The sequence below is a fragment of the Hippopotamus amphibius genome, chromosome 10 (genome assembly GCF_030028045.1).
Source record: "Hippopotamus amphibius kiboko isolate mHipAmp2 chromosome 10, mHipAmp2.hap2, whole genome shotgun sequence".
NCBI classification, from domain to species: domain Eukaryota; kingdom Metazoa; phylum Chordata; class Mammalia; order Artiodactyla; family Hippopotamidae; genus Hippopotamus; species Hippopotamus amphibius.
Window position 1 is genome coordinate 58,024,111 of NC_080195.1, and position 26,137 is coordinate 58,050,247.

General features: G+C 38.8%; 1 protein-coding gene across 13 annotated transcripts in view; it reads left to right on the top strand.

Moving 5' to 3' along the window:
* Nucleotides 1-13,494: 13,494 nt before the first annotated feature.
* Nucleotides 13,495-26,137, top strand: part of SPICE1 (spindle and centriole associated protein 1) — a 64,094-nt gene continuing 51,451 nt past the window's right edge. For 9 of the 13 annotated variants that reach the window (XR_009047764.1, XR_009047761.1, XR_009047762.1 and 6 more), the window contains exons 1-3: nucleotides 13,495-13,572; nucleotides 20,643-20,741; nucleotides 23,677-23,724. Coding sequence is in view for 8 of the 13 variants with exons in the window: in XM_057697320.1 (XP_057553303.1) it covers nucleotides 20,643-20,741; nucleotides 23,677-23,724 (147 nt within the window). In the remaining 5 variants the exon portion in view is untranslated. Of the gene's footprint in view, nucleotides 13,577-13,861; nucleotides 14,173-14,703; nucleotides 15,649-18,241; nucleotides 19,983-20,642; nucleotides 20,742-23,676; nucleotides 23,725-26,137 lie in introns of those variants that run through there. The other 4 variants (XM_057697325.1, XM_057697322.1, XM_057697324.1 and 1 more) reach the window with 4 other exon arrangements.

The window sequence follows — 26,137 nt, forward strand, 5'->3', positions numbered from 1 at the left end:
CCATCAAAAAATTAGTGCCATACATTTGATATAAAGTTATAACTGCACAATCAGAAAACAATGTAGATGGAAGATTGAATTAGATGACTTCCTATTAGGACTTTTATTAGGATTTAATTTTTTTTCTTTTTTAAAAATATTTTTGAAAATATGTGGGCATGATCATTGCAGCACTATTTACAATAGCCAGGACATGGAAGCAACCTAAATGCCCATCAACAGATGAATGGATAAAAAAGATGTGGTACATATATACAATGGAATATTACTTAGCTGTAAAAAGGAGTGAAACTGGGACATTTATAGAGACATGGATGGACCTAGAGACTGTCATACAGAGTGAAGTGAGTCAGAAAGAAAAACAAATATCATATATTAACACATATATGCGGAATATAGAAAAATGGTACAAATCAACCTGTTTGCAAGACAGAAACAGAGACACAGATGTAGAGAACAAACATATGGACACCAAGTAGGGAAAGTGGGGAGGGTTGGGGGGGAATGAATTGGAAGATTGGGATACTAAATTGTACAGTCTAAATATATGCAGTTTATTGTATGTTAACTGTATCTCAATAAAAGTTCTTAAAAAATATATGGGCATGAGGACAAAAATACTAATTCAAAGAAGAGTCTGGGGGGTAAAGTTTAAAATAGAACTGATTGTTTTTGAGAAATATAACATGATAATTTCATCGAGAATTTGAATGATGTTAAACTGCTGTATTTAAAATGTCTATGCCTCTTTTTATAATTTAAAAAAATTTCATAAACTTGAAGTTTATGATATCTTTTGAGATTAGCTGGCCTGGCCAGTTCAAGCACTTTCTAGAGGAGTAGGATCATGGAGTCCTACTCAAATGCTAAGAGAGATGAGGACCTGGCCCTTTCACAAGGTGACCCCTTCTTTGGGGGGCAAGTGTCTCATTAGAATGATGTTTCACATTTTAAATTGAAATCTGCCTCTCTTCCACTCACTGGTGTGACTTCTGCCGTCTTGAGCCATGGGAATAAACTTAATCCTTCTTTCACATGACAGCCTTGTAGGTATTTGAAGGGAGCTATGACCTTTACAGGCTTTATCCTAACTTCAAGTAAAGAATTTAGAAGCAATTGGAAAAGACGCTTTATCACACAGAGCGCAAAATATTTATTTTAAAGCCATTATAGAGGATATCTATACCAGACAATTTGTGTTACATTGCAAACCACCCTAGACTATGATTGACTCCTAATTCTAGACCAGATCCAATGAATGACATTAGGTAATTAACCACCCCAGGGTCACAAGATTGCTGTAAGGATAAAAGGGAGAAGAATGTATTTGAAATTTGTATAGGGTTGGCCAAAAAGTTTATTTGAGTTTTTCTGTAAGATGTTACGGAGAAACCTGAACAAACTTTTTGGCCAATCCAATATCAGAAAGCATAAAATGTTAAGACTATATAGTGCAATGGTTAAAAAGTAAAACATGGTCCATCAGCCAGGTTTTAAAAATATCTACAATGCTAAGCTTCCACCGTGAGAGACTGAACATACAAACAGACAACAGACAGACCACGTATGACAATAGACCCCTGACCTACAACCTCTGCAGTAGTCAGTCCAGGAAGCCAAACCACAAACTCTGCAGCAAATGGCAGTCAGGATTTGGTCAGTGACTGCCAACTTCTCCAATTTTTGCCCCTGCTTCCAACTCAGGACCAGTCAGAGGGAAGCCAAACATGTTCTACAAACCATAAAATGTGCCTGCCTCCAGTTTCTCCATGCCACCAAGATCCAATCAGAGCACTTCTGAAACCTTCCCTTTTTTCACTATAAAGCCTTCCCACTCCCCTGCCTGCCTTTGAGTCTCTGCCAAACACAAGTGGTGGCTTACTATAGCAAGCTCTAAATAAGTAGCTCTGTTTGTTTTCTTTGGGTGGTCTTTATTTCCATAATTTTCCTGAAGGTTCCATTGAGATGTTGTCTGTACTGCTTGTCATCATGGACTCTAGCCTTCAATCAGGTGCGGTACCCACCAAGTCCACTTATAGACGCTGACATGGTTAGTCAGCACTGGGTCTGAACTCTGCTCTTTGCTTTGAGTTCTTTGGTTATCGAGTCTCAGTTTGATATCCCGGTTTTGTTATTGGTTCCCATTTGTTTGGCATCTCTGGTGGAGTCAGAGTTATCGTTTTTTTTTTTTTTTTTTGGCTCTGTTTTGTGTTATATCATCTAAAAGTGTTGTTTATCACAGAGTAGAACACAGGCATAGGCTTTGCAAGCCTTTTATTTAAGCTGGTCTCACAGACCAGTATGGTTCTCACTAGGCTGGCATTCTTTTGGACAAACGTTGCTTAGCCTAAATAAGGCTATTCTTGTGTTTCAGGTTTTGTTTTGTTTTTTTGTCCTGAGAGTTTGATCCACAGAGAGCTTCCTTTCTGGTTCTACATCTGCCTGGAAATGTGGGTTGTTGGGTCTGCATTTGGAGGCAGCTACCATCACACTGGGGGCTTAAGACTCAAAGTGCACAGTATCACTTTCAACGGACCCATGCCAGGTCTTATGGGGTCAGCTAAGGCTACGTCTTCTCTTCCTTCTGGAAAGGCTCCTACTTCTTATATGTCCACTCATTACAGTTCTAATTCTTGCACCTGTGTTTCAAATGCCATAACTTCACCAAGGATGATCTGGGCCTTCGATGGCCACTGTGCGGAACACTGGGCTTGAACAAAATTGTCCATTTGAAAGGTGCCTTAAAAAAGAAGAGAATACAGCCATAAAAAGGAATGAAATTGAGTTATTTGTAGTGAGGTGGATGGACCTAGAGACTGTCATACAGAGTGAAGTAAGCCAGAAAGAGAAAAACAAATACCGTATGCTAACTCATATATATATGGAATCTAAAAAAAATGGTACTGATGAACCCAGTGGCAGAGGAAGAATAAAGATGCAGATGTAGAGAATAGACTTGAAGACATGGGGAGTGGCAGAAGGAGAAGCTGGGACAAAGTGAAAGAGTAGTATTGACATTTACACACTACCAAATGTAAAATTGATGGCTAGTGGGAAGCAGCTGCATAACACAGGGAGAGCAACGTGATGATTGGTGATGACCTGGAGGGGTGGGGTAGGGAGGGTGGGAGGGAGGCTCAAGAGGGAGGGGATATGGGGATATATTTATAAATACAGCTGATTGGCTTTGTTGTACAGTTGAAACTGGCACAACAGTGTAAAGCTATTATACTCCAATAAAGATCCAAAGGAAAAGAAAAGAGAATAAACTTCTCAGACTCAATGGGCAGCATTTTTTTTTTCTTTTTTACTGGTTTGCAGAAGCCTTGAAATGAAACTCTGTTCAAAACTGCTTCACTCAAAGATTCATTGGTCAAAGCTAATGAACAATTTGGCAAACTAAAACAACAATGTAGACTCATCTCCATAGCAACTCCCCCCCAACTTCTCTTCCAGTTGCCTTCCTGTAGCCAGTTCGCCCCTTCCCCCTTATCTTTCTGCTCTCTTGCCTTCTGCACATCCTCCTTCCTCTTCCTCTCATCCAGACCTCCTACCTTTCCTCAACAGCTCTTCTAAAACCCCCAAATACCAACCGCCTCTAAGAATTCATCCCTCCCATGAGCTAGATATGCAGACAACTGTAAAAGTTAAACCTTGGACCCAGGGGGAATTAAGAGCTGTAATGAAAGATTTCCGTAAACTCAAGCAACACCAGCAAATATTCATGGAAAACTTTGGAATTCTTTGGCTGCATATGACCCACAGTTACCTGACCTATATCAACTTGTATACATGGTTATCAGAACCTCAGATGCTAAATCCTGGATGGCAAAAGCTGATTGGACTGATGAAAAAAGGGACCTACAGGATCCCTCTTTCCACAATAAACCCCAGGGTTTAAAAAAAAAAAGCCCGTAAAAGTAGGCCAAAGTCTCCTAAAAGATACACCTGAAACATTTCCAGTAAAAGTTGATTGGACCATAATTCAATCACGCAACAAACAAAAGATGAAAGTATAAGAGATTTGGGGATAAACTAGAAAATACCTTCCAACAACACTAATCTTTCTACATCACGCCCTGCCATCTTTGCTCAACCTCTTCTTTCGAGTAAACATAGCACACAGGTAGGTATTTCAAATAACCCACAGATTCCTTCTTAATTACAATTCTTCAGTCTTTAACTGAAAAACATTCCTTCCTGCTCTGTGATACCACCCCTACAAATTTATTATGGAGAGATATACTTTGCAAATGGAACTGTAATATTAAATGCACACAAGAGAGACCATTCTTGGTTTCAGAGGACTCTCCTAGTCATAATCAAGTTGTGTCTGCTGTATATAAACCTTCCCTTCTCCACTATATTTCATGTTTACTCCAGATGAAGATCTTGACACTACCTGACTCTCTATGGGCTAAAATTCCCATAGGAATTGACATAGGGAAAACAACTGGAATGAAATTAACATTCAGATAGATCCTACCAAACTCTTATCCAGACTTCCCCAAAGCCAGAAGCTAGGGCAAAGGAAAACCTGAAATCTATGATCGAGGGCTTCATATCCAAAGGTCTTTTCACAACCTGCACTAACACTTGTAGCATTCCTGTCCTGCCAGTAAAGAAACCAAATGGACCAGGATATTGATTTGTTCAAGATCTCAGGGACATCAATACAATTATTATCCCTTCCTTCCCATTAGTACCTAACTTAAACACTCTGCTGTCATCAGTTCTTCCCCACATCACCTGCTTCACTGCAGCTCTTTCTCAGTGTGTGTCTACACAGGGACTGTTAATACCTTTTTGCCTTCAACTCACTATACAACACTCTATGTGTTCAGCTAGGCTCTAAGGGTTCACCGAAGCCCCCTCCTTTTTTTAAGGTCCTTCATCAAGAAGTTAAAGATCCAAATTTCCTCTTATGATTCAGTTCCGATATAATATGTAGATGATCTCCTATTTTGTTCAGGGAAGCCTATAAAAAGGATTCGATTTACTTGCTCTCAGCCTTAGCAAACAGGCACATAAAGTTTCAAAAAAATAAATTGCAATTTTGCCAGCACATAGTCCATTATTTATGACATGACCTATTTAAGGAGGGAAAAACATTCTCTCATGACAGGATGAAGACTCTCCAAACGTGTCCTAAACATTTCATAAAACTTCAATTGAGAGGACATCTAGGTCTACCTGGATATTTCAGACAATAGGTGCAAGGTTTTCTGAGACTGTGACTTTCACTTTATGAGATGGCTAAATCTTCGGCAAGACCCACTCTCTTCTGGGAGCCCAACTATTAAACAAGCCTTCTATAACCTGAAGAAAACTCCCCAACAGCCTGCATCCCTAGATATCCCTAACAACAACAGCAAACCCTTTTGTCAATTTGTACATGAGTGTTGTTGACAAAGCTTGGGGTTTTAAATGCATGTCATGAGAACCATCAGAAACCCATCACTTATCTTTGCCTCACTCTCACTCCAGTTGCAAGGCTGATACCCCTTGTCCTAGGGCAATGCTGCCACTGTAAAACTTGTTGATGCTTCTGCTGAATTAGTTCTAGGCTCCCTGCTTGACCTTACGGTTCCACATGGGGTAAAGAGTGAGAGCACACAACACTTTTAAGTCAATCAATTAACCTCTTATGAATTTCTTTTGCCCTCTCCCTCTCACATTACTGTTAACTGCACAACACCCCGAATTTTGCCACTCTCCTGACCTTACCAGAAGGGGAACCTCACAATCATCTTGCTTCATTTAGGGACTTTATTAGAGAGGATTCTCCCATTGAGAATTCTGACCTAGTATTTGTTGATGGGCCCTACTTCAAAAGCAAAACTGGAGGTTATCATGCTATTGCTAATGTTATCACTAATCTCAACTCTCTGTTTCAGGATAGTCCTCTACCTGAGGGGAAGCTAATCCAGATGACAGAATTTATAACATTTATTAGAGCTTGTCAACTAGCCAAAGACCAGAGAATAAACACACATACAGATAGCAGGTATGCTTCTGGAGTAGTAGGTGATGCTTTAGAAACAAAAAGGTTTTCTCACTTCTGCTGGAATATCCATCAAAAGTAGACAACAAGTTAAGGAATTTTTAGATGCACTTCAACTTCCCAGTGAGATGGCTATTATAAGCATTGAGGCCAATGGTAACAGAGATAAAAAGATTAAACGGAAGTTAAAGGAGATGCTCTAGTAGATCATTTTGCCAAACAAGCAGGCTTAACCAAGGTAATACTAACTAAGCCCTCAAAAGATAAATATCTTAAGATAAGAAGCCGTTATCAAATATCCACAGCAAAAAATCCAGCCCATGATTTGGAAAAGGAAGAATGGAAGAAACGTGGTGTATCCTTCACTTAGATAGTCCTCGGGACTCTCAAGATGGCCATTTGGTGGCACCAGATGACTTCACATGGACATTAGCTGAATTTCTCCATGAAACTACTCATCATGGTGAAGATATATCACTTACTATCTTAAATCAACATTGGTGGGAAAACTTTAAAAGACAGCTGAGGTTATTTTGGGGACATGTATTACCTGTGAACAATATAATCCTGGAAAAACTGTGAAGATGAGGCATGGCCAGGAACCAAAACCTCCAGGACCCTTTGAACACCTTCAGATGGATCTTATCCAGCTCCCATGGGATTTATTTATTTTTCAGATGAGTTACAGCATTTCCTTGCTGAAAATCGTCTTCGATGCACATTCTTTTCAGTCTCTAAAAAGCTGCTTGATTTTGTGTTTCGAATCTGGGGTATACCAACTTTTATATCAAGTGACCAAGCCACACAATTTACATGAACCACTATAAAAGAACTTTGTAAGGCATTACTGTTTCTTGAAAACTATACTGTCCTTACCACCCACAAACTTCTGGAAAGATCAAAAGAACCAGTGGAATTCTTAGGTTAAAATTAGCAAAACTTTCAGAAATCCTTAAGCTCTCTTGGCTAAAGTTACTCCCGACTAGCCCCTTTGGCCATATGTCTCAGAGACACATTGGTTATATTCCTATGAACTGTTAACAGGAAGGCACATACTTTTAGAAATTTCACCCCTGATACTAGACTCTTTTCTGCTGCAAGCAGATGTGGCAAAATATTGCAAGTCCTATAATGGACATGTTAAGGCCAGCTTCCCAAACTGCTTCTTTTCTTTTTTTAAAAAGCGCTTAGAAGTTCTTTTGTCTTTTTTTAATATAAATTTATTTATTTATTTAATTTATTGGCTGTGTTGAGTCTTCGTTGCTGCACATGGGCTTTCTCTAGTTGCTGTGAGCAAGGGCTACTCTTCATTGTGGTGCACAGGCTTCTCATAGCTGTGGCTTCTCTTGTTGCGGAGCATGGGCTCTAGGCACGTGGGCTTCAGTAGTTGTGGCACGTGGGCTCAATAGTTGTGGCTCACAGGCTCTAGAGCGCAGGCTCAATAGTTGTGACACACGGGCTTAGTTTCTCCACAGCATGTGGGATCTTCTGGGACCAGGGCTCGAACATGTGTCCCCTGCATTGGTAGGCAGATTCTTAAGGGAAGTCCCTTGATTTAAGTTTTCACAGCTAAAGAAGCAACTCAGAGTTCCATATAACTGGAAGGTTACTCCAATAGGGGACTTCAAGCTGAGGATTGTCACAGATTCTCTATAAGCAACTGATCTTTGGAAATTGACAGTGGACCCAAGGCCTTGGAAAATGGACAGATTCCAACTAAGACATTGTACCAGGACCCCTGTCGAATTCTTGTTTTGTTTTTGACCTGCTTACTGATAATCATTCTCCTTCTCTATATAGATCACTGATGTTTTCTACCCAGAATGCTCCCTTCTCTCCTTTTCCCCCTCTTCATTATAATTGTTGGATCAGAACATACTCACTGTACACTCTTCTTAGATTGTCCCATATAGGACCCTCTGCCCTCAACCTTACTGACTGTTGGATATGCCATTCATCATTGGATTCTCACAATGAAAACATGTAGGCTACTCTGGTTTCATCAAATGAGATAATAGAGAATTATAGCCAATGGCTATTCCACTTGCACCTACGTGGACAAACTGCATTAAACACATTAACCTGTGATCTGCTAATTGTTTCCCTTCTCCAGAGAAAGACTCAATCTACTGGTCAGACCCCAGGTAATTCTGAAGTTGAATTCAACAACCTTTGTAGGGTCATGAGTCAAACACTTGCCACTTGAAAGAGACTAACAGAGATCTAAACCTGTAAGTTCTCGGTTCTGACTTCATGTTGTGATAAAATCCTTTTCCTTGGATCTTCATGTGCTCCTATAGGCCAATACTTCCTTTGTAGGCGGAACACATGGTCTTGGTTGCCTCAGACGAAGACCTTGTGCATTTTAGTAATAGTATCCCAAGATCTGTTTATACACCAAGACTCTAATTCTATAAACCAGAAAATGCAAATTCTGACTCAGCTACAAGCTACAAAAGGAGTCCACCCTTGACTGTTCAGGGACCCCACCTGGAGGTATTGCTCACTCATTGTTTCTCCTAACAATCAGAGCAGTCTTCTCAATGGTGAGAATTATGCAAATAGGAAAGACTATCAGATGAACTTACCATTAACTTTGGCAGAAGTTATTAATGATACGACCTAAGCTCTGGAAGGAATACAAATGAGTCTCAACTCATTGGCATAAGCAGTGGTGGACAATTGCATTGCTCTTGACCTCTCATTTGTTCGTCATGGTGGTGTCTGTGACTGAATATTCAAACAGACAATGGCCAGATGATACATAACAATAGAACTTGACCCACAATCTCTGTAGCAGTCAGTCCAGGAAGCCAAACCATAACCTCTGCAATAAGCAACACAGAATTGTCATGATTTGGTCATGTCTGCCAGCTTCCCTATTTTTCGTTCCTCATTGTCAACCAGAGATCTAGATGATTTATATCCCAATTTAGGTATTTTTACATTTCAAATATCAGGATATACAAAAAGTATGGTTCTTCTCTGAAGATGAATCTTCCCCATATTAAAAAAATCAGTGTCATAAAAAATATAAGCAGATGTGGAAACAAAGACTCGACATGAGAATTAAACAGAGATGATTTATTCAGCATTTAGTATAGGAAGGATCGTCCACCATCACTTACGTTTTGCAGAGACTCAAAGACAAGAGGGGAGTGGCAAAGGTTTATAGTGAAATAAAGGGAAGACTTCAGAAATACTCGGATTAAAATTTGAGATGGGGAAACTGGAGGTGGACTAAGCAGAAGTGGGGCATCTGGCTTGGGGAGCATATTTGGCTAATATTTGGACCCCCCAGAGAAAGCTAGATAAATAGCTTTCTTGAGGTGTAATTGACACCCAACAAACTTCACATATTTAAAGCATGTATATCACCTGTGTTATAGACACACATACTCATGAAACCATTTTCTATATATCCAGCATCCTCTAAAGTTTTCTTCCTCCTTTAAATCTCTCTCCTACTTCCTCTCTGCTTCCGTTCTATTATCAAGCAACCAGTGGTCTGTTTTCTGTTACTACATTTACTTTCATTTTCTAGAAACTCATAAATGGACCCAAACAGTACATGCCCTTTTTTGTTTGTTTGGCTTCTTTCACTCAGCATAATTATTTTATTAAATAAGTTTTGTTAAAATTTTGCTAAGATTTTTGCATCTGTAATCATGAGGGATTTTGCTCTATAGTTTTCTTGTAATGCTTCTCTCTGATTTAGATATCAGGATAATGCTGGCCTCATAGAGTGAGTTGGAAAGTATTCCCTCCTCTTCAATTTTTTTAAAAGAGTTTCTGTAGAATTGGTAATATTTCTTCCCCAAATGTTTGATAGAATTCACCAGTAAAGCCATCTGGGCCTGTATTTTTCTTTGTGGGAAAGTTATTATTATTTTTTTAAATTGCAATTTTAACTTCTTTAATAGATATAGGGCTATTCAAGTTATCCACTTTTTCTTGAGAAAGTTTGGTAATTTATGTCTTTCAAGGAATTTGTCCATTTTTTCCTATGGTGTTGAATTTATTACTATAGAATTGTTCAAAATATTACATTATTCTTTTAGTATCTGTAGAATCTGTCACCTCTCTCATTTCTGATATTGGTAATTTATATGTATTTTCCCTTGATCAATTTGTTTATAGATTCTCCAATTTAATTAATCTTTTCAAAGATTCAGCTGTTCGTTTCATTGGTTTTCTCTGTTGTTTTTTGATTTACTATTTTATTGATTCAGCTGTAACTTTATTATTACTTTCCTCCTTGGATTTAACCATCGTGGTCAGAGAACATACCGAGTATAACTTGAATCCTTTTGGATTTACTGAAACTTGCTTTATGGTCAGAGAACATACCGAGTATAACTTGAATCCTTTTGGATTTACTGAAACTTGCTTTATGGTCCAGATTATTGTCCATCTTGCTAAACATTCTGTATATATTTGGTAAGCATTTGTATTCTGCTGGTTGTTGGAGTAGTATTCTGTAAATGTTAATCAGGTCAAGAGGGTTGACAATGTTGTTCAAGTCTATTATAACCTTGCTGATTTTCTGCCTACTTGTATTATAGGTTATTCAGGGTGGAGGACTGAAATTTCTGACTATAATTGTGGACTTTATTTCACATTGCAGTTCTATCAGTTTTTGCTTCATTTATTTTGAAGCTCTCTTATTAGGTGCATAGATGTTTAGAATTGTTGTATGCTTCTGATTTAACGGCCCCTTTACCATCATGAAGTGATCTTATTCATCCTGGGTAATATTCTTTGCTCTGAAATCTACTTCATCTAGCATTGATAAAGCCACTCCAGCTATCTTTTGGTTAGTGTTAGCATGATATATCTTTTCCCATCCTTGTACTTTAAACTTACTTGTGTTTTTACAGTAAATGTGTGTTTCTTTTTATAGGCAGCAATTAAAAAAATCTAATCTGACAATCTCTGCCTTTTAATCGAGGTGTTTAGACTATTTGCATTTAATGTAATAATTGACATGTATTGTCTTGGTATTTTTTTCTATTTCTCTCATCTGTTTTTTGTTTCCTTTTCTTGTACTTTTCTGCCTACTTTTAGATTAATCAACTGTTTTTTAATCTCTTTTGTAATATCTCTTTTTATAGATACCATCTCGTTTAGCTATAATTCTTTTTTATTTTTAATTTCTTTTTGGCTGCATTGGATCTTTGTTGCTGCACACGGGCTTTCTCTAGTTGCGGCGAGTGGGGCTACTTTTCGTTGTGGTGCACAGGCTTCTCATTGTGTGGCTTCTTTTGTTGCGGAGCATGGGCTCTAGGCACATGGGCTTCAGCAGTTGTGCTCGTGGGCTGTAGAGTGCAGGCTCAGTGGTTGTGGTGCAAGCCTTAGTTGCTCTGCAGCATGTGGGATCTTCCCAGACCAGGGATTGAACCCATGTCCCTGCATTGGCAGGCAGATTCTTAACCAGTGTGCCACCAGGGAAGTCCCTCTTTTAGCTATAATTCTTATTACTTCAGTGATAGCTTTAGGGTTATAGCATACATCTTTAACTTATCAGAGTCTTCAAGTGATTTTATAACACATTAGGAATAGTGTAAGAGCCTACAATCATATACTTCCTCTGGCCTTTATGTTATTGTTGCCATGCATTTTGCCTTTACATATATTATAAACCTCACAGTACATTTTTATTATACTTGTTTAAGTAGTCAATTATCTTTTAAAGAGATTTAAATAAGAAAAATAATCTTATATATTTACTTCTGAAGCTATTTCTAGTGCTTGTCATTGTGTAAATCCAGATTTTCATTTAGTATATCATTTTCCTTTTGCTTGAAGTACCTACTTTAACATTTCTCATGGGATGGGGGGGGTCTGCTGGTGATAAATTTTATCAGTTATGTGTAGAAGTATATTTATTTCATCCTCATTTTTAAAAGATATTTTTGACAGATATAGAATTCTAGGTTGACAGGTTTTTTCTTTTAACACATTAAAAGAAATGTACTGTCTTCTTGCTTGCAATATTTCTAATGAGAAATATGATGTTATCTTTATTTTTGTTCCTCTGTAATGTCTTCTCTCTGGCTGCTTTTAAGATTTTTTTTCTTTATCACTGGATTTGATTATTATGTACCTCGATGTTATGTTCCTCATGTTTCTTGTGTTTGGATTTTGTTGAGCTTTTGGAGGGTAGGTTGGTGGGTAAAGATGCTGCTAGGAGGATTGAATTTTAATGCTGAGAGCTTATGGAAGTTCTCTTCAGATTACTCCAGTGTTGTCAATGAAGTAGGGAGCAAGGTCACTGGCTGAGACTGAGGACAGAGGAAGAGATGTTGAGCACAAGAGAAGGCATAGAGTTGTCATCTAGGAGGGTAGGAGAATTATTGGAGCAGGGAATGGTACTATGGTCTTCAGTCATCTTTAAAGGCCCACTTAAAATTAGTGATCATGAGTTTAAAGTCAGCATGGTTGAAGTTTGTCTCCTTCCAGTTTCATCTGCAAGGGTTCAGGCACTTAGTAAATACAGTGTTGAGAAAGCTAGGATTGTGTTTTTGCCAAGTTTACAGTAACTCACAGAGGGGCAGGGAGTTGAAGATCTATGCAGGGAGTGATTATATTGATTGACTATTGACTATAACTACATCAAACTTCCTCAACCAGAGTGGAAACTATTAGAAGGCAGTTCTTTGCATCTAGAAGGTGTTGAAAGTGTATGGGTGTCTTAACAGCACAAAACCAGGAGCTAAAGGAGGTTGTGTTATTGGAGCAAATTAACTCTGTTTTCCAATGAAACGCTTTGTAGAGATGTTAACATGGGCTACACAGCGTTGCCTGTCTTGGCTCCACCTAACTAGGGCAGCCTTCCTTACACCAAGCTCCCACTGTGCTCTGAACTCCAGACAAACTGAACTTCTTCCACTCCCTCGCACTTGCCACACACCTTTGCATAAGTGGCTCCCTCTGCAGGAATGCTTTACCCTTCCCTGGTAACACGCATCCTTGCTTTTCAGTTTTCCTAGTAATTCAAATATTTATATGAGTTTAGTATCCAGTTTGCATGCCTAATTGTTAGCCCTAGTCCAAGTTTTAATTTTACATTTATATTGTTGGTAACTGTTTGCTATTTACACAGTAAGATTCCTAAGGACTGGGTCTTTGCCTGTTTTTAGACTCCACTGAACATAACATCGTCTCTGGCACACTGGTAAGTAGCAATAAACGTTTTCGAATAAACAGAGGTGAAAGCAAGTGTGACGTGAGGTTTGGCGTGGAGAGCAACATCTCTCTTTGCGAGAATTCACAAGAACCTGGCTAATGCTACAAGCCTACCCTCCAAAGCTATGGCCGGATCCCTGCCGAGCGTACAGGGGGCCAAAGCGGGACACATAAAAGCCTTTAAATCTCACCGTGCAAGCTAGATTTTGGGGGGCGCCTGCGCACTGGCCTCGCCGGATATACGCAGAGGGATGGGGCGGGGCTCCGGTAACCTAGGCAACATCCCGGAAGCGGCGGGCTGCGTTCACTTGTGGCGGGCCCGGCGGTTCTGGAGCGTGACGTTTTAGTGGTGGTGGAGGCAGCAGTCGGGAAACGGCAAGGCAGGTTGCGATGATGGGGCGGAGGCCCCACAGATCCTTAGGGACCGGGGCTGCGGGGCGGGGCGGACGGTGGTGGCGTCGTCCTCTCTGTTCCCTGGGGACCCGGGCGCCTGGGTGGAGGATGCTTGCTGCAGACGGCGCACCCGCGACTGCATGCGTTTTGCGAGCGTGTACGTGTCACGACGCGTGTCTGGGTGTGTGTGTGTGTGTGTGTGTGTCTAGGGCGCTCCCTCCAGGAGAATCCCGAGTGCGCGCGTGCGCACCGCTTTCGGGCGTCTATGCCCAAAGCTAGACATTGCGGTGCCCTGATGTAGTTTTGAAGAAATTTCTGGTCTCGCAGGAGAGGGAGGAACTACCCGCGGTACCTGGGGACAGGGAGGGTCATTTAGGTCGATTTGAAGGTTAGGAAAGGGTGTATCCGGAGGGCCCGCCTGAATGAGTTTTGAAGAGTGAGTGGGAGGTAACCCCGTGGGAAAGGGAGTGCGCGTGTGACGGATGTCCCAAGCAGAGCGTGAGGAACGGCGGGAACTATGTGTGAAGGCGAGAGCTTTGTTTTAGGACGTGTGGGAGATGTGAGAGGAGAAAAGCCTGCAAGAGAAGGTCAGGCGGGCCTCACGGAGGGGGAGAGGGTCTGAGTGCCAAGCAGAGTTGGAGTCCTGTCTTCAGGGGAGAGCTGTTAAAATCTTTGGAGGAAGGAAGCAGAGTGTTGAGAGCTATACTCTGTCCATATATCTGGGTAGGAGTGATTGGAGGGTGTTTGGATAGAGGTCTTGTTTCCCTTTAATCAGTTTTCCACTAGCTAGAGTGGGTTTGCTAAATCCCACAGGTGACTGACCTTCCTTAAAACCCGTCAGTGGTTTCCTATAGGTCTTTAGGTTAGTGTTCAAATTGCTGTAGCTCACAAAGCTATAATCTGGCCTCCGCTTTTCTTTTTATCCTCTTTCTAGCCTTCTTATCCTCTTTCTAGCCTTCTTACCCTCTCAAATCTTTGTTAGTCAAAGCTAACCTCTCAAACCCTTTGTAAAGCCTAACCCCCAACCCTCGCCCCGCCCCGCCCCCCCCCCCCCAACCTGGAGCATTCTTTCCCCACCTTCTAACTTTTATTCATAGTTCCTCTCTGAGCTTAAACATTTTTAGGAGAATTAGAGGGAGGAGGTGGCCTTTTCTCACTGTGTAGAGTAAGTTAGGTATTCCCATGACACTGAATTTATTTCCAACATTAGTCTTTTATTGCAATTACTCATTGAATTGTGGTCAGACAAACTAAGCTCTGTGAGGCTCCGCAGTTATTCTGCTTTCTTGCTGTATCTGTTGCCTGGCTCTTGGAAGGTGCTTTCAAAATACTTGTTGAAATAATAGATGGATGATGAAGTGGGTGAGCGAATGAGTGAAAGGAAGACCAATTAGGGGAAAAAACAGGAACCTGAACAAAAACATTCATAGTAGAAATGAAGAAAAAGGGACATGAGAGAGATGTTTGAGGGAAAGAATGAATAGATTCTGGTAGCTGATTAGCTTTGAGACAAGAAGGGAGAGAAGGTGATGCTAAGGTTTTAAACTGGAGCAACCAGAAGAAAGATAATTCTGTAGTTCAGTGTTATTCAGCAGACATTTACCGAGCAAGCCAGTTATATATCAAGAATTAGACATTGGTGGAGAGGGGGCATGGATGTTAAGCTGTATATTAGCCATACTGTACTTGAGATATTTGAGAGCTGTGCACAGAAGCCAGTTGGAAATGAGCATTAGGTATTTTGAGGAAAGGCGTGCATCCTTGATTGGGGACTCACTTTCACAGTGTGTTTGTGTGCCCAGTGCATTGATAGCTTTGCCCAAGGGAGTAGGTGAGATCACTACGGGAAGATGTGAAGTCCCCTGGGTGGTTTAGAAAGTAAGCTCCTTGAGAGCTGGCACCATATTAGACTTATTTACTGTCCTATCTCCAGTGCCTAGCCAGTGCCTGGCATGTGGTAGACTCTTAAAAACAATTATTGTACAGAGAGAGAGAGAGGGTGTCCGATGGAAAGAAAAGAAGACTGGGATAGAACTGAGTGAACATCCTTGATTACATAGTATGTGAGTATTGTCTTCGCCTGCAAAGAAAAGGAAAAAGAATAGGAGAGAAACCAGCAGAAAGAGTGCCATGGAAGCCAAGGGTGGGGCATGTTTCCAGGAGTGGGCATCTCTAGAGATGGAAGGGGCCTGAGAAATAAGGGACCAATAATTTTAGCAATTAGGAAGGTATTAGTATTTTAGATTTTCTCCAAACAAGCCTAGATTTTCTGGATTATACCTAATTTTATTATTTGACTCCTTGGCATTGTAAACCATCAGACTGTCTCTATAGTTTCACATTTCAGCACGTAAACTGTAGCTCCCTTATGAAACCTGGTTCCTGTAAGTGGCACAGAATGCCTTTGTTAGACCACAAAATCTGATCCTTGGTCAAGAAAAATATAGTCATCATTACTGGTGATGTTCAAGAGAACACTTTTCAGTGCATAGGTGGTTTCTGTGTTACGAAAGTTTGAAGTGTAACTGGGCTTAGTAAATACAAGTGCTGAAATAGGCCTCTCCCTCATGAAGTTTGTGGGTGAAGGGAAGGTTAGAGATAGGCCAGCAGCTTCATCACACCGTTGTGAACTTAAACATACACAGGCTGGAATCCAGAGCTGGCCAGTGCATTCATTTCCTATGCTGCGTAGCAAATTGCAATAAACTTAGTGGCTTAAAACAATACAGTTATTATCTCCCAACATCCATGGCTTAGCTGGGTGCTGTGCTTAGGGTGCTCAAAGATGGACCAAATATATAATTCTATATATAACGAAAAATGTTTGAAATTTTCAAAGATGAACGTGAAGTAAGAGTGAAGTCTCTTTTATAAGAGCACTAATTCCATTCTTGAGGGCTCCACCTCCCAAAGGCCCCATATCCCAGATGCCCCACCTCCTTATACCATCACATTGGGGGGCTAGGATTCAACATGTGAATTTTGGGGGAACATATTCAGACCGTAGCATATACCTTCATTTTGCCACTGTTTTTGTTTGTCACTTGAATGTGGTTTCTTTGAATGTAACATTTTCTTGTGCTAAAATAGATTAACTGTTCACATTTACACAAATAATACTCAGGTATTTAATCAATTGTTTATATTCATTTCTGTATTTCTTTGCTTAAGAAAAGCTCTTCTGTTTGGATACATTGTATTAACCTTCAGAAGTCACCATTAGTATACAAATAGCTATGATAAAAATTACTTTTCCTAAATGTTTGCTGTTGTTACGCTGATGGCCTTGCCAACTAAAGAAGCAAGTGCATGGGCCTTTTGACTGCTCATAAACCTTTGCATACTTCAGGTTCAGGGATGGTTTTTCAGAATGAAGGCAGGTGGAAAATCAGTCTCTGAATAAGAATCATATTTTAAATAACATAACTGGAAATAAATTATTTGGAGTAACATGAGTTCATTGTAGAAAGTTTGGAAAATAGAGACCCAACCGGAGATAACTCGATTCTAGTAATGTTTTCTAGAAAGTGCATTATTATAATTCGTCATCATTAGTCAGATCTTGTTTTGTGTCAGCTCCCAGCTCTGTCCATTATTATTTATGTGATTTTTGAGCAATATCTCAAAGCCCCAGTTTTCTCATTTGGTAAAGGGGGTGAATAATTGTTGCTGGTGTCATCACTGGTAATCCTTAAATAGAGCTTAATGTGTGCTACGCGGGGGTTCTAAGCATCTTATGCATTTAATTATTTCCATTTTACAGCTAGTGGCAAAGGTGGGATGTAAACCCAGACAGACTAGCTTTATTTATTTTTTATTTTTTATTTTTTTCAGACTAGTTTTAGACTGTACTCTTAACTGCTATACCATAGTGTGTCTCAGGACAGTGTGTGCCTCACTGGGTTGTGGGATTAAATGTGAAGCGTTCAGCATAGGTACGTGCGTTATGAGTACTGTATGTATATTAACATCATTGAGAATATACTATATATGCAGTTCTGTATTCTACTTTTTACACTGAACTTTCTATGTATTTTCCTACATTCTTTATCATATAATTTTGATGAATGCATAATTCGTCATATAGATATACTGACATTTTATGATTCCCCTTTGATTCTGCCGAGTAAATTGAAGATCTAAGTGGTTAAAGAGTAAAATACATTAGAAACCTTTTTTGAACAACCGTTATATTTTTCCAAGTCTTTTTTTATAACAGCATCGTTGAGATGTAACTCACATACCATAAAATTTAGCCCTTTAAAGTGTACAGTTTAGAGTTTTTTAGTATATTTGCGGAGTGCAACCATCACAACTATCTAATTCCAGGAAATTTTCATCACTGCCAAAAAAACCCCTGTACCCATTAGTAGTCACTCTTCATTTCCTCCTCCCCCCAGACCCTCTCAACCACTAATCTACTTTATGTCTTTATGGACTTGCCTATCCTGGACATTTCATATAAATGGAATCATGTAATATATGACCTTTGGTTCTGGCTTGTTTCTCTTGGCATAATATTTTCAGGGTTCATCCATGTTGCAGCATGTATCAGAACTTCATTTCTTATTATTGCCAAATAATATTATATAGCATGGACACACAATATTTTATTTATCCCTTCTTCAGTTAGTGGGTATTTGGGATAGTTCTACTTTTTGTCTGTTAAGAATAATGTTGCCATGAACATTCATGTACAAATTGTTGTGTGGCCATAAGTTTTCAATTCTTTCGGCCATATGTCTAGGACTAGAATTGCTGAGTCATGTGATAACTCTGTGTTTAACTTTTTTAGGAACTGCCACACTGTTTTCCAAAGTGGCTATGCCATTTTACATTCCTACTAGTGATATATGGGAATTCCAATTTCTCCACATTCTCTCCAAAGCTTGGTATTTACATCTTTTTGATTATGACCATCCTGATGGATGTGAGGCAGTATCTCATTATAGTTTTGATTTTCATTTAATGAGTGGTGATTCTGAATATCTTTTCGCATGTTTATTGGCCATTTGTATTATCTTCTTTGGAGAAATATCTATTCAAATTCCTTAGCCATTTTAAAATTGGATTTTTTTGTTGTTGAGTTGTAAGAGTTCTTTATATATCCTGGATATGATACTTATTAAGTATATGATTTGCAAATGTTTTCTCCCATTCTTTTGGTTGTCTTTTCACTTTCTTGATCCTGTTCTTTGAAGCACAAAAGTTTTTCATTTTAATAGAGTCCAGTTTATTTTTTCTTTCGTTGCTTTGTGTTTTTAGTGTCATTTCAGAGAAACCATTGCTTAACCCAAGGTTCGTGAATCTTTATGCGTATGTTATCTTTTAGGAGTTGTTGTACTTTTAGCTCTTACTTTAAGTCTGTGATTCGTTTTAAGGTAATTTTTATATATGTTGTGAGGAAGGGGGTCGTACTTCATTCTTTTTCATATGGCTATCCAGTTGTCCCAGCACCATTAATTGAAACGACTGTTCTTCCCCATTGAATAGTTTCTTGGCACTCTCGTTGACTACTAACTGACCATAAGTGTAAAATTTTATTTTGGGCTCCTGGTTCTGCTCCATTCCATATCTTTTAAAACGGCATTTATGGCTCTGGCACTTTCTGTGTGACCTTCACAGTCAGTTAACTCTTTGTTCATTTTCTCATCTGTAAAATGAGTAACAAAAAGTAAATACTTCATGGAATTAGTGTGAGTATTAAAGGAGATAGTATATGGGAAGAGTTTAGAACAGTACCTGGCTTGTAGAAAGCACTCAGTAGCTAATTCCATCATTATAACCACCACCACTGTCATCTTCATCTCCATCACCATCATCACTATACTAACACTTAAATGTTATTCTCTGACTTGTATGTGATTTATCTCCTTTGCTGGATTGTACATTCTGAAATTAGATACCATGTTTAAAGGGTGAATCTTGTTGCTAAGATTTTATAGGACAGAGGGCCAACTCTTGAGAAATACTAGCATGTAGTCATCTTTACCACAGTAGACTAAATGATTTTTTTAAAAGATGTACTTAAAAGAAAATGCTAAAGTCTTTATTTTAGGATAATTTGGAGTAAGGGGGTCAGCTGGAAGTTCTGTAATTATTCAGGTGTGTAAAGAAGTTCTGGAGTAGGAGTCATGTATATGTGTTGCTTTTTAAAAATTATCTATGTATCCTCAAACCCTAGTGTTCAGGCACTGTGAATCTTTTATTTGGCTGTGCTGAGTCCTAGTTTTAGCAGGCAGGCTCCTTAGTTGCGGCTCACCGGCTCCTTAGTTGTGGCATGCAAACTCTTAGTTGCGGCATGCATGTGGGATCTAGTTCCTCGACCAAGGATGGAACCTGGGCCCCCTGCGTTGGGAGTGTAGACTCTTAATCACTGTGCCACCAAGGAAGTCCCGTGAGTCTTTTTCTAATTTTGTATGATGTTTAGTCTAGTGTCCTTAACGTTGCTATTTTAAGAGTGCCAAGCAACTGTTGGCAATTTTCGAATTCTATTCAATAGTTCAGTATCAATAATCACCCCCATTTAGTATTATGTGAAAGGTATACCAGAGATGGTATTATAACTCATTGATTCTCTAAAATTTAGCCACCTTTATTTTAAGGTAAGTACATATGTGTCTGGTAGTGATTTTGAGTGTTAGATACTTACAAAAGAATCCCAACTATCTCTTGCTCTGCTTCTCTTAACGTTCATATTGTTCACATGTGACTGATGTTTCCTCTATTCATTACGAATTTGTGTAACAGGTGACGAAGCTTATGACCACTGTCCTAGATCTCTGCTTTAATCATAATTGCTGCAGTCCTAGTTTTTTATTGATCACGTGTATTTGTTGACTTGAAACCTCTTTTATTATGGTTATCAGTGTCAACTTTCTAATAGCTGAGAGGTGAAAGAACCAAGTCTTTTGGTAGCCTGTAACTTTCACTATGCTTCAATGTCTATTCTTATGTTGTAAAATTTATTTTCCTAGATGTCTTTTTCCCTTTCTGGTGATAACTAATTATTAGTTTTTCATGTATTTAAGAAATTTGATATGATTATTACTCCTAGATGTCATTTGTCAGAGTGAACCGTTATGGTCCCCGTGGAGGAGGAAGGAAAGCACTGAAAGTAAAGAAGAAGAAAACGTCTGTGAAGCAAGAATGGGATGTAAGTCTAGGAGGAATAACATACAGAATAACATTGTACAGAAGGAATAAATGTGATGACATGACCCTTGTCATTCAGGATGGTTCTCTGAATGGGGCTTAGAATGTAATATGGTGGGACGGGTTTCTGGGCATGTTATATCCTAGGTCTTGAGGGGAAGAGCAGATGCCTTTGGGGAGGTTTCTTTTTTCTAAGAATATACATGTTGAGGCTGTAGCCTCTACCTCCTTTGAAGAACTGAGATCTTAGGGGAGTGGGGAGTGTGTTTTTAAAAAGTCCCCCTACCTCCACTTTGAGAACTCACTGCTTTAAGGCAACTATTAGCTAACTTGTGTCAGTGCTTTAAGGCAACTCTAGTTAACCTAAAGTCTGAAATTTTTTGGTACATATTTTAGATTTGCTCATAGCCACCTGTGACACCATAATCATGTGAGTGGCATTTTTGACTGGAAAAGTGGGTGATTGTTGCTCTTTTACTCCTTGAATTGTTTTTTGCTCACCTCCAGAGACTGTTCAATATCAGTACAAAGGTTCTCATAAGCTATAAGACCTGAGACACGATCCCTGACTCCTACCCTGAGTACCACATGGTATTATTATTATCAAGGGGATTTTTGTCTTTTGGAGCCGGGTACTTTGGTTTGGACCATGAGACTTTAGGTACTTTTACTTTCTGTTTTGGAGAGTAACTGATCAGTGACTAGTTTGGATCTTAGGGATTCTTTTGGAATTAGAACCTTCTGGGTCGTGGCCAGCCACCTTAGCCAGATCTGCTGGGAAAACTGACAGTCTTAGAAAGTGGGAGAGGCAGATTTCTCTGTGTTTAGATTTCTTTGTTGCCATCCGATTGGCTATAAAATAGCATAAGGATGTGACTCTAAGGTAATGAAACCGATTAAAAGGGGAAAAAGGCACATGATAACTTAAGTTGTCCCCTTCAGAGTGGTTACTTTGGTTCCATATTTATTTTATATGCTGCTCTTGGTCAAAACATAATTGAAAGCCATCATTTGAAATTGCATTCAGAACCTTTCTCATTTACTTTGTATTATATCCAGCACTGGAAAAAACTTTGTTTTGAAGTTGAAGGTAGACTGAACTTGAAAGTAGTTATAGGTCACTTGGCATGCATGGTAAATGAGGGAGGAGAGATCAACTGAATAATACTGTTTTGATGGAAATATTGAGACACTTTCTGAAATTGCTTGTAAATTAGATTTAAAGGCAATTTCAGAAGAAAATACAGTTAACCCTTGAACAACATGGGGTTGGGGGAACTGACCCTCTGCACAGTCGAAAATCCACGTATAACATTGCAGTTGACTGTCTACATCTGTGGTTCTGCAGCCATGGATTCAACTGACCATGGATAGTGTAGCACTTTAGAATGTATTTATTGAAAAAAATCCGCACATAAGTGGACCTGTGTAGTTTAAATCCATGTTGTTCAAGAGTTAACTATAGTTTTAAGCAATGGTAGTATTTTTTTAAAATTTTATTTATTTATTTATTTATTTATTTATTTATTTATTTATTTATGGCTGTGTTGGGTCTTGCTGTGCATGGGGCTTTCTTTAGTTGCTGTGAGCAGGGGCTACTCTTTGTTGTGGTAAGCGGGCTTCTCAGTGCGGTGGCTTCTCTTGCTGTGCAGCACATGTGCTAGGCGAGGGGGCTTCAGTAGCTGCAGCAGGCGGGCTAACTATTTGTGGCTCGCGGGCTCTAGAGCACAGGCTCAGTAGCTGAGGTGCACGAGCTTAGTTGCTCTGTGGCATGGGGGATCTTCCTGGCCCAGGGCTTGAACCTGTGTCCCTTGCATTGGCAGGTGGATTCTTAACCAGTGGGCCACCAGGGAAGTCCCTAAGCAATAGTAGTATTAATGAAATTATATTTTCTCCCGTGGAAACTAATTATATGGCTGAATTTTTATTATGATTGTTAAAAACAAGGTTCTCAGGAATTCCCTGTCAGTCCAGTGGTTAGGACTTGGTACTTTCATTGCCAAGGGCCTGGTTCAGTCCCTGGTTGGGGAACTAAGATCCCACAAGCATTGTGGCATGGCCAAGAAAACCCAAAAAACTGGTTCTCATGGTCTTATTGTTGTATCTTGTCCTTTTCTAAATCAATATGAAAGGAATAACAAGTTTTAGTATATAAAAGACTTGAGCTAAATATAAACTATGGCCCAAATGTTGTCTTTGAATACATCAGAAGCTATTTCTAGACTCAGTTCTCTACAAACTCTGCTTTATTTCCTTACCAAATCTGTATAACACAATGGCTGAAGCCATTTTGGAAAGGACCGGATTGCAGGGCTGCTACCTAGAGCTGTGCAGGCTCTGCACTGCACAGTTCCAAGGGGTACTGTCTACACGGCCTAGGATAGCAATGGAACCTCCTGGAGCTGTGCAATGCGGAAGCCTTGCCATTTGGTTTAGTGCCTTTTTACTTGAGTGGCTATTTTCACATTTTATGAAATTATACAATACCCTCAACGTTCATCTCTCGTTATGATAGGTTCTATGCTTAAGGTGTTGGCATGGACACAAATTGAACCTCTCTGTAGTGATTGCACTTTATATTTTAGGAATCTTTAGAGTGGCCTTGTTCTGTGGAATGTAGTTTGAAAACTATAACTTCAGTTATACTAACTCGTTTTGACTTATATACTACCATGTTTTATTCATTGTTTTAATATAATGTATGCCAGCTTGATTACTTTAGTGCTTAATTTCTGTGAGACACTTAAAAATAGTCTATTTTCTACAAGACACCTAAAAGTAATCCATGTTAATATTTAAATTGAGAACTTAATTCTCAAAGAAAGACTTTTTGGTCTCAGGATTTTGAATCCATTTTCAGCCATTAAAATCTAGCATGTACTAATATTTTGTGAGAAACCTTTTGCTTTTTAAAGAAGGTTCATCTTTTTTTGCAGAACACTGTGACTGATCTAACAGTTCATCGGGCAACTCCTGAAGATCTGGTAAGTTAACTCTCGGAAGTTGTCATTTGTTCAATGTCTTATTTGAAACTTGGTTTCTAACCTTCAGAATAGAAACCAGAGGCACTCCTTGGAAGTTGTTCAGTTATTTTTAATCTTGCTTATGTCTAGATAAAATAAAAAAGCGTATGTCCTGGGCTTCTTTACTTAGGAATATCAATTAATATGCATTAGAATTTCATTAGATAGGTTTGGTTTACAGTTCAAATCTCTCTAGTCCAGTATTGTCCTGTACACATTTATGGTCTTTTCCTATCTGTAGATATCACTAGCATTATTTACCATTACTTCCCTGTACAAACATACATAGTAATTATTCCATAGAACATGCCATGTATATTTCTACATTTGAGTCCCAGTTCGTGCTGTTCTCTTTACTTGGAACAGTTTCCCTACCTCCTTTTCCTCCTGTCCAAATCTTACTCTGCTTCCTTATCCTAGTTCAAGTTTTACTTTAAAAAAAAAAGCTTCTATTATAGGTTTGTTTGTTTTTTTTAACAGCTTTAAGATATAATTCCCATAACATAAACTCTAGCCTTTTAAAGTGTATAATTCATCGCTTCTTGTATGCTTCACAGAGTTATGGAACCATCATCACTTTCTAATTTTATAATGCTTTCATCACCCTCCCAAAAGTTACCCTTTACCCATTAACAGTCACTCTCTATGCCCCCCCTCCCCCCAATCCCCGGCAACAACTAATTTGTGTTATGTCTCTATGGATTTGCCTATTCTGGACATTTCATATAAAAGCAATATAATATGTATTCTTTTATAGCTGGCTTCTTTCTTTTAGCATAGTGTTTTCAAGGTTCATCCATTTTGTAGCATGTATCAGTACTTCATTCCTTATTATTGCCAAATACTATTCTGTTTATGGATGTACCATGTTTTATTTATCCATTCATCAATTGTTGGACATTTGGGTTGTTTCTGCTTTTTGACTGTTATAAATAATGCTGCTGTGAATATTCGTGTACAGGTTTTTATATGAACATATGCTCTTAGTCTCTTGGGTGTATACCTGGAAGTAGAATTGCTGAGTCATATGATACCTCTATATTTAACTTTCTGAGGAACTGCCAACTGTTTTCCAAAGTGGCTGCATCATTTACATTCTCACCAGCGTATATGAGGGTTCCAGTTTTTCCACATCCCTTGCTAACATTTGTTATTGTCATCTTGGTGGTTTTAGTTTTCCTAGGGGGTATAAAGTGGAATTTCATTGTGGTTTTGATTTGCATTTTCCTAATGAATAATGATGTGGTGTATCCTTTCATATGTTTATTGGCCATTTGTAGTATCTTCTTTGGAGAAATGGCTGTTGAAATCCCTTAGTTTAAAAATTTTCAGAGTAAATATGTGACAGTTATGAATTGGGCTTGATGAAGAGAGGGACACAAAAAAAAAAATAAAAATAAAATTGGACTATTTGTGTTTTTATTGTTGAGTAGTAAGAGTTTTTTATATATTCTGGATATGTTTCTTATCAGATATATGATTTGCAAATATTTTCTTCCATTCTGATGGTTGTGTTTTTACTTTCTTACTGGTAGCCTTTGAAACATAAAAGTTTTAAATTTTGATGAAGTTCAATTTATCTGTTTTTTTTCTTTTGTCCCTTGTAGCTTTAGTGTCATATCTAGGAAACCATCGTCTAACCAAGGTTCACAAACATTTACTTCTATGTTTTTGTCTAGGAGTTTTAAAGTTTTAGCTCTTATGTTTAGGTCTTTCATCCATTTTGAGTTAATTTTTGTGTGTGATGTGAGGTAGGAGTCAGGCTTCATTCTTTTGCAAATGAATATCCAGTTGTCTAAGCACCACTTATTAAAAAGACTATTCTTTTCACATTGAATTGTCTTGGCACCCTTGTTGAAATCAATTGTCTGTAAATATGAGGGTTTATTTTGGACTCTCATTTCTCTTCCACTGATCTATATGTCTATCCTTACGCTGGTACCATACTCTCTTGATTATTGTAGTAAGTTTGAGGTCCTACTCTTTGAAGCTGCCCAACAGTTGCTTTCTTCTCTGAACTGTTGTGCTTGCTCCCTACATAAGGCTTTGAGTATATGCCATCTAATGCATGTCATTTATCTTTATATGCATATGCCCAGTCTCTCTGGGCAGATTAGTAATGTTTTTAGGGATAGAGGCCATATCTTATGCATCTTTATAGGCCTAGGAATCTTAATCATAGTAGGCATTCATTAAATGTTTGTTGAGGATAATAATGATGCCCAACTGACTTAAAATTTTTTTATTATGAAAAATTTCAAACTCACGTGAAAGTAGAGACAAAAGTATAAAGAACTCCCATATGCTGTTCACCTAGGTATAATCCTTAAGAAAATTTTGCCATAGTTGTTTCATTTATCATACCCTTTGCTTC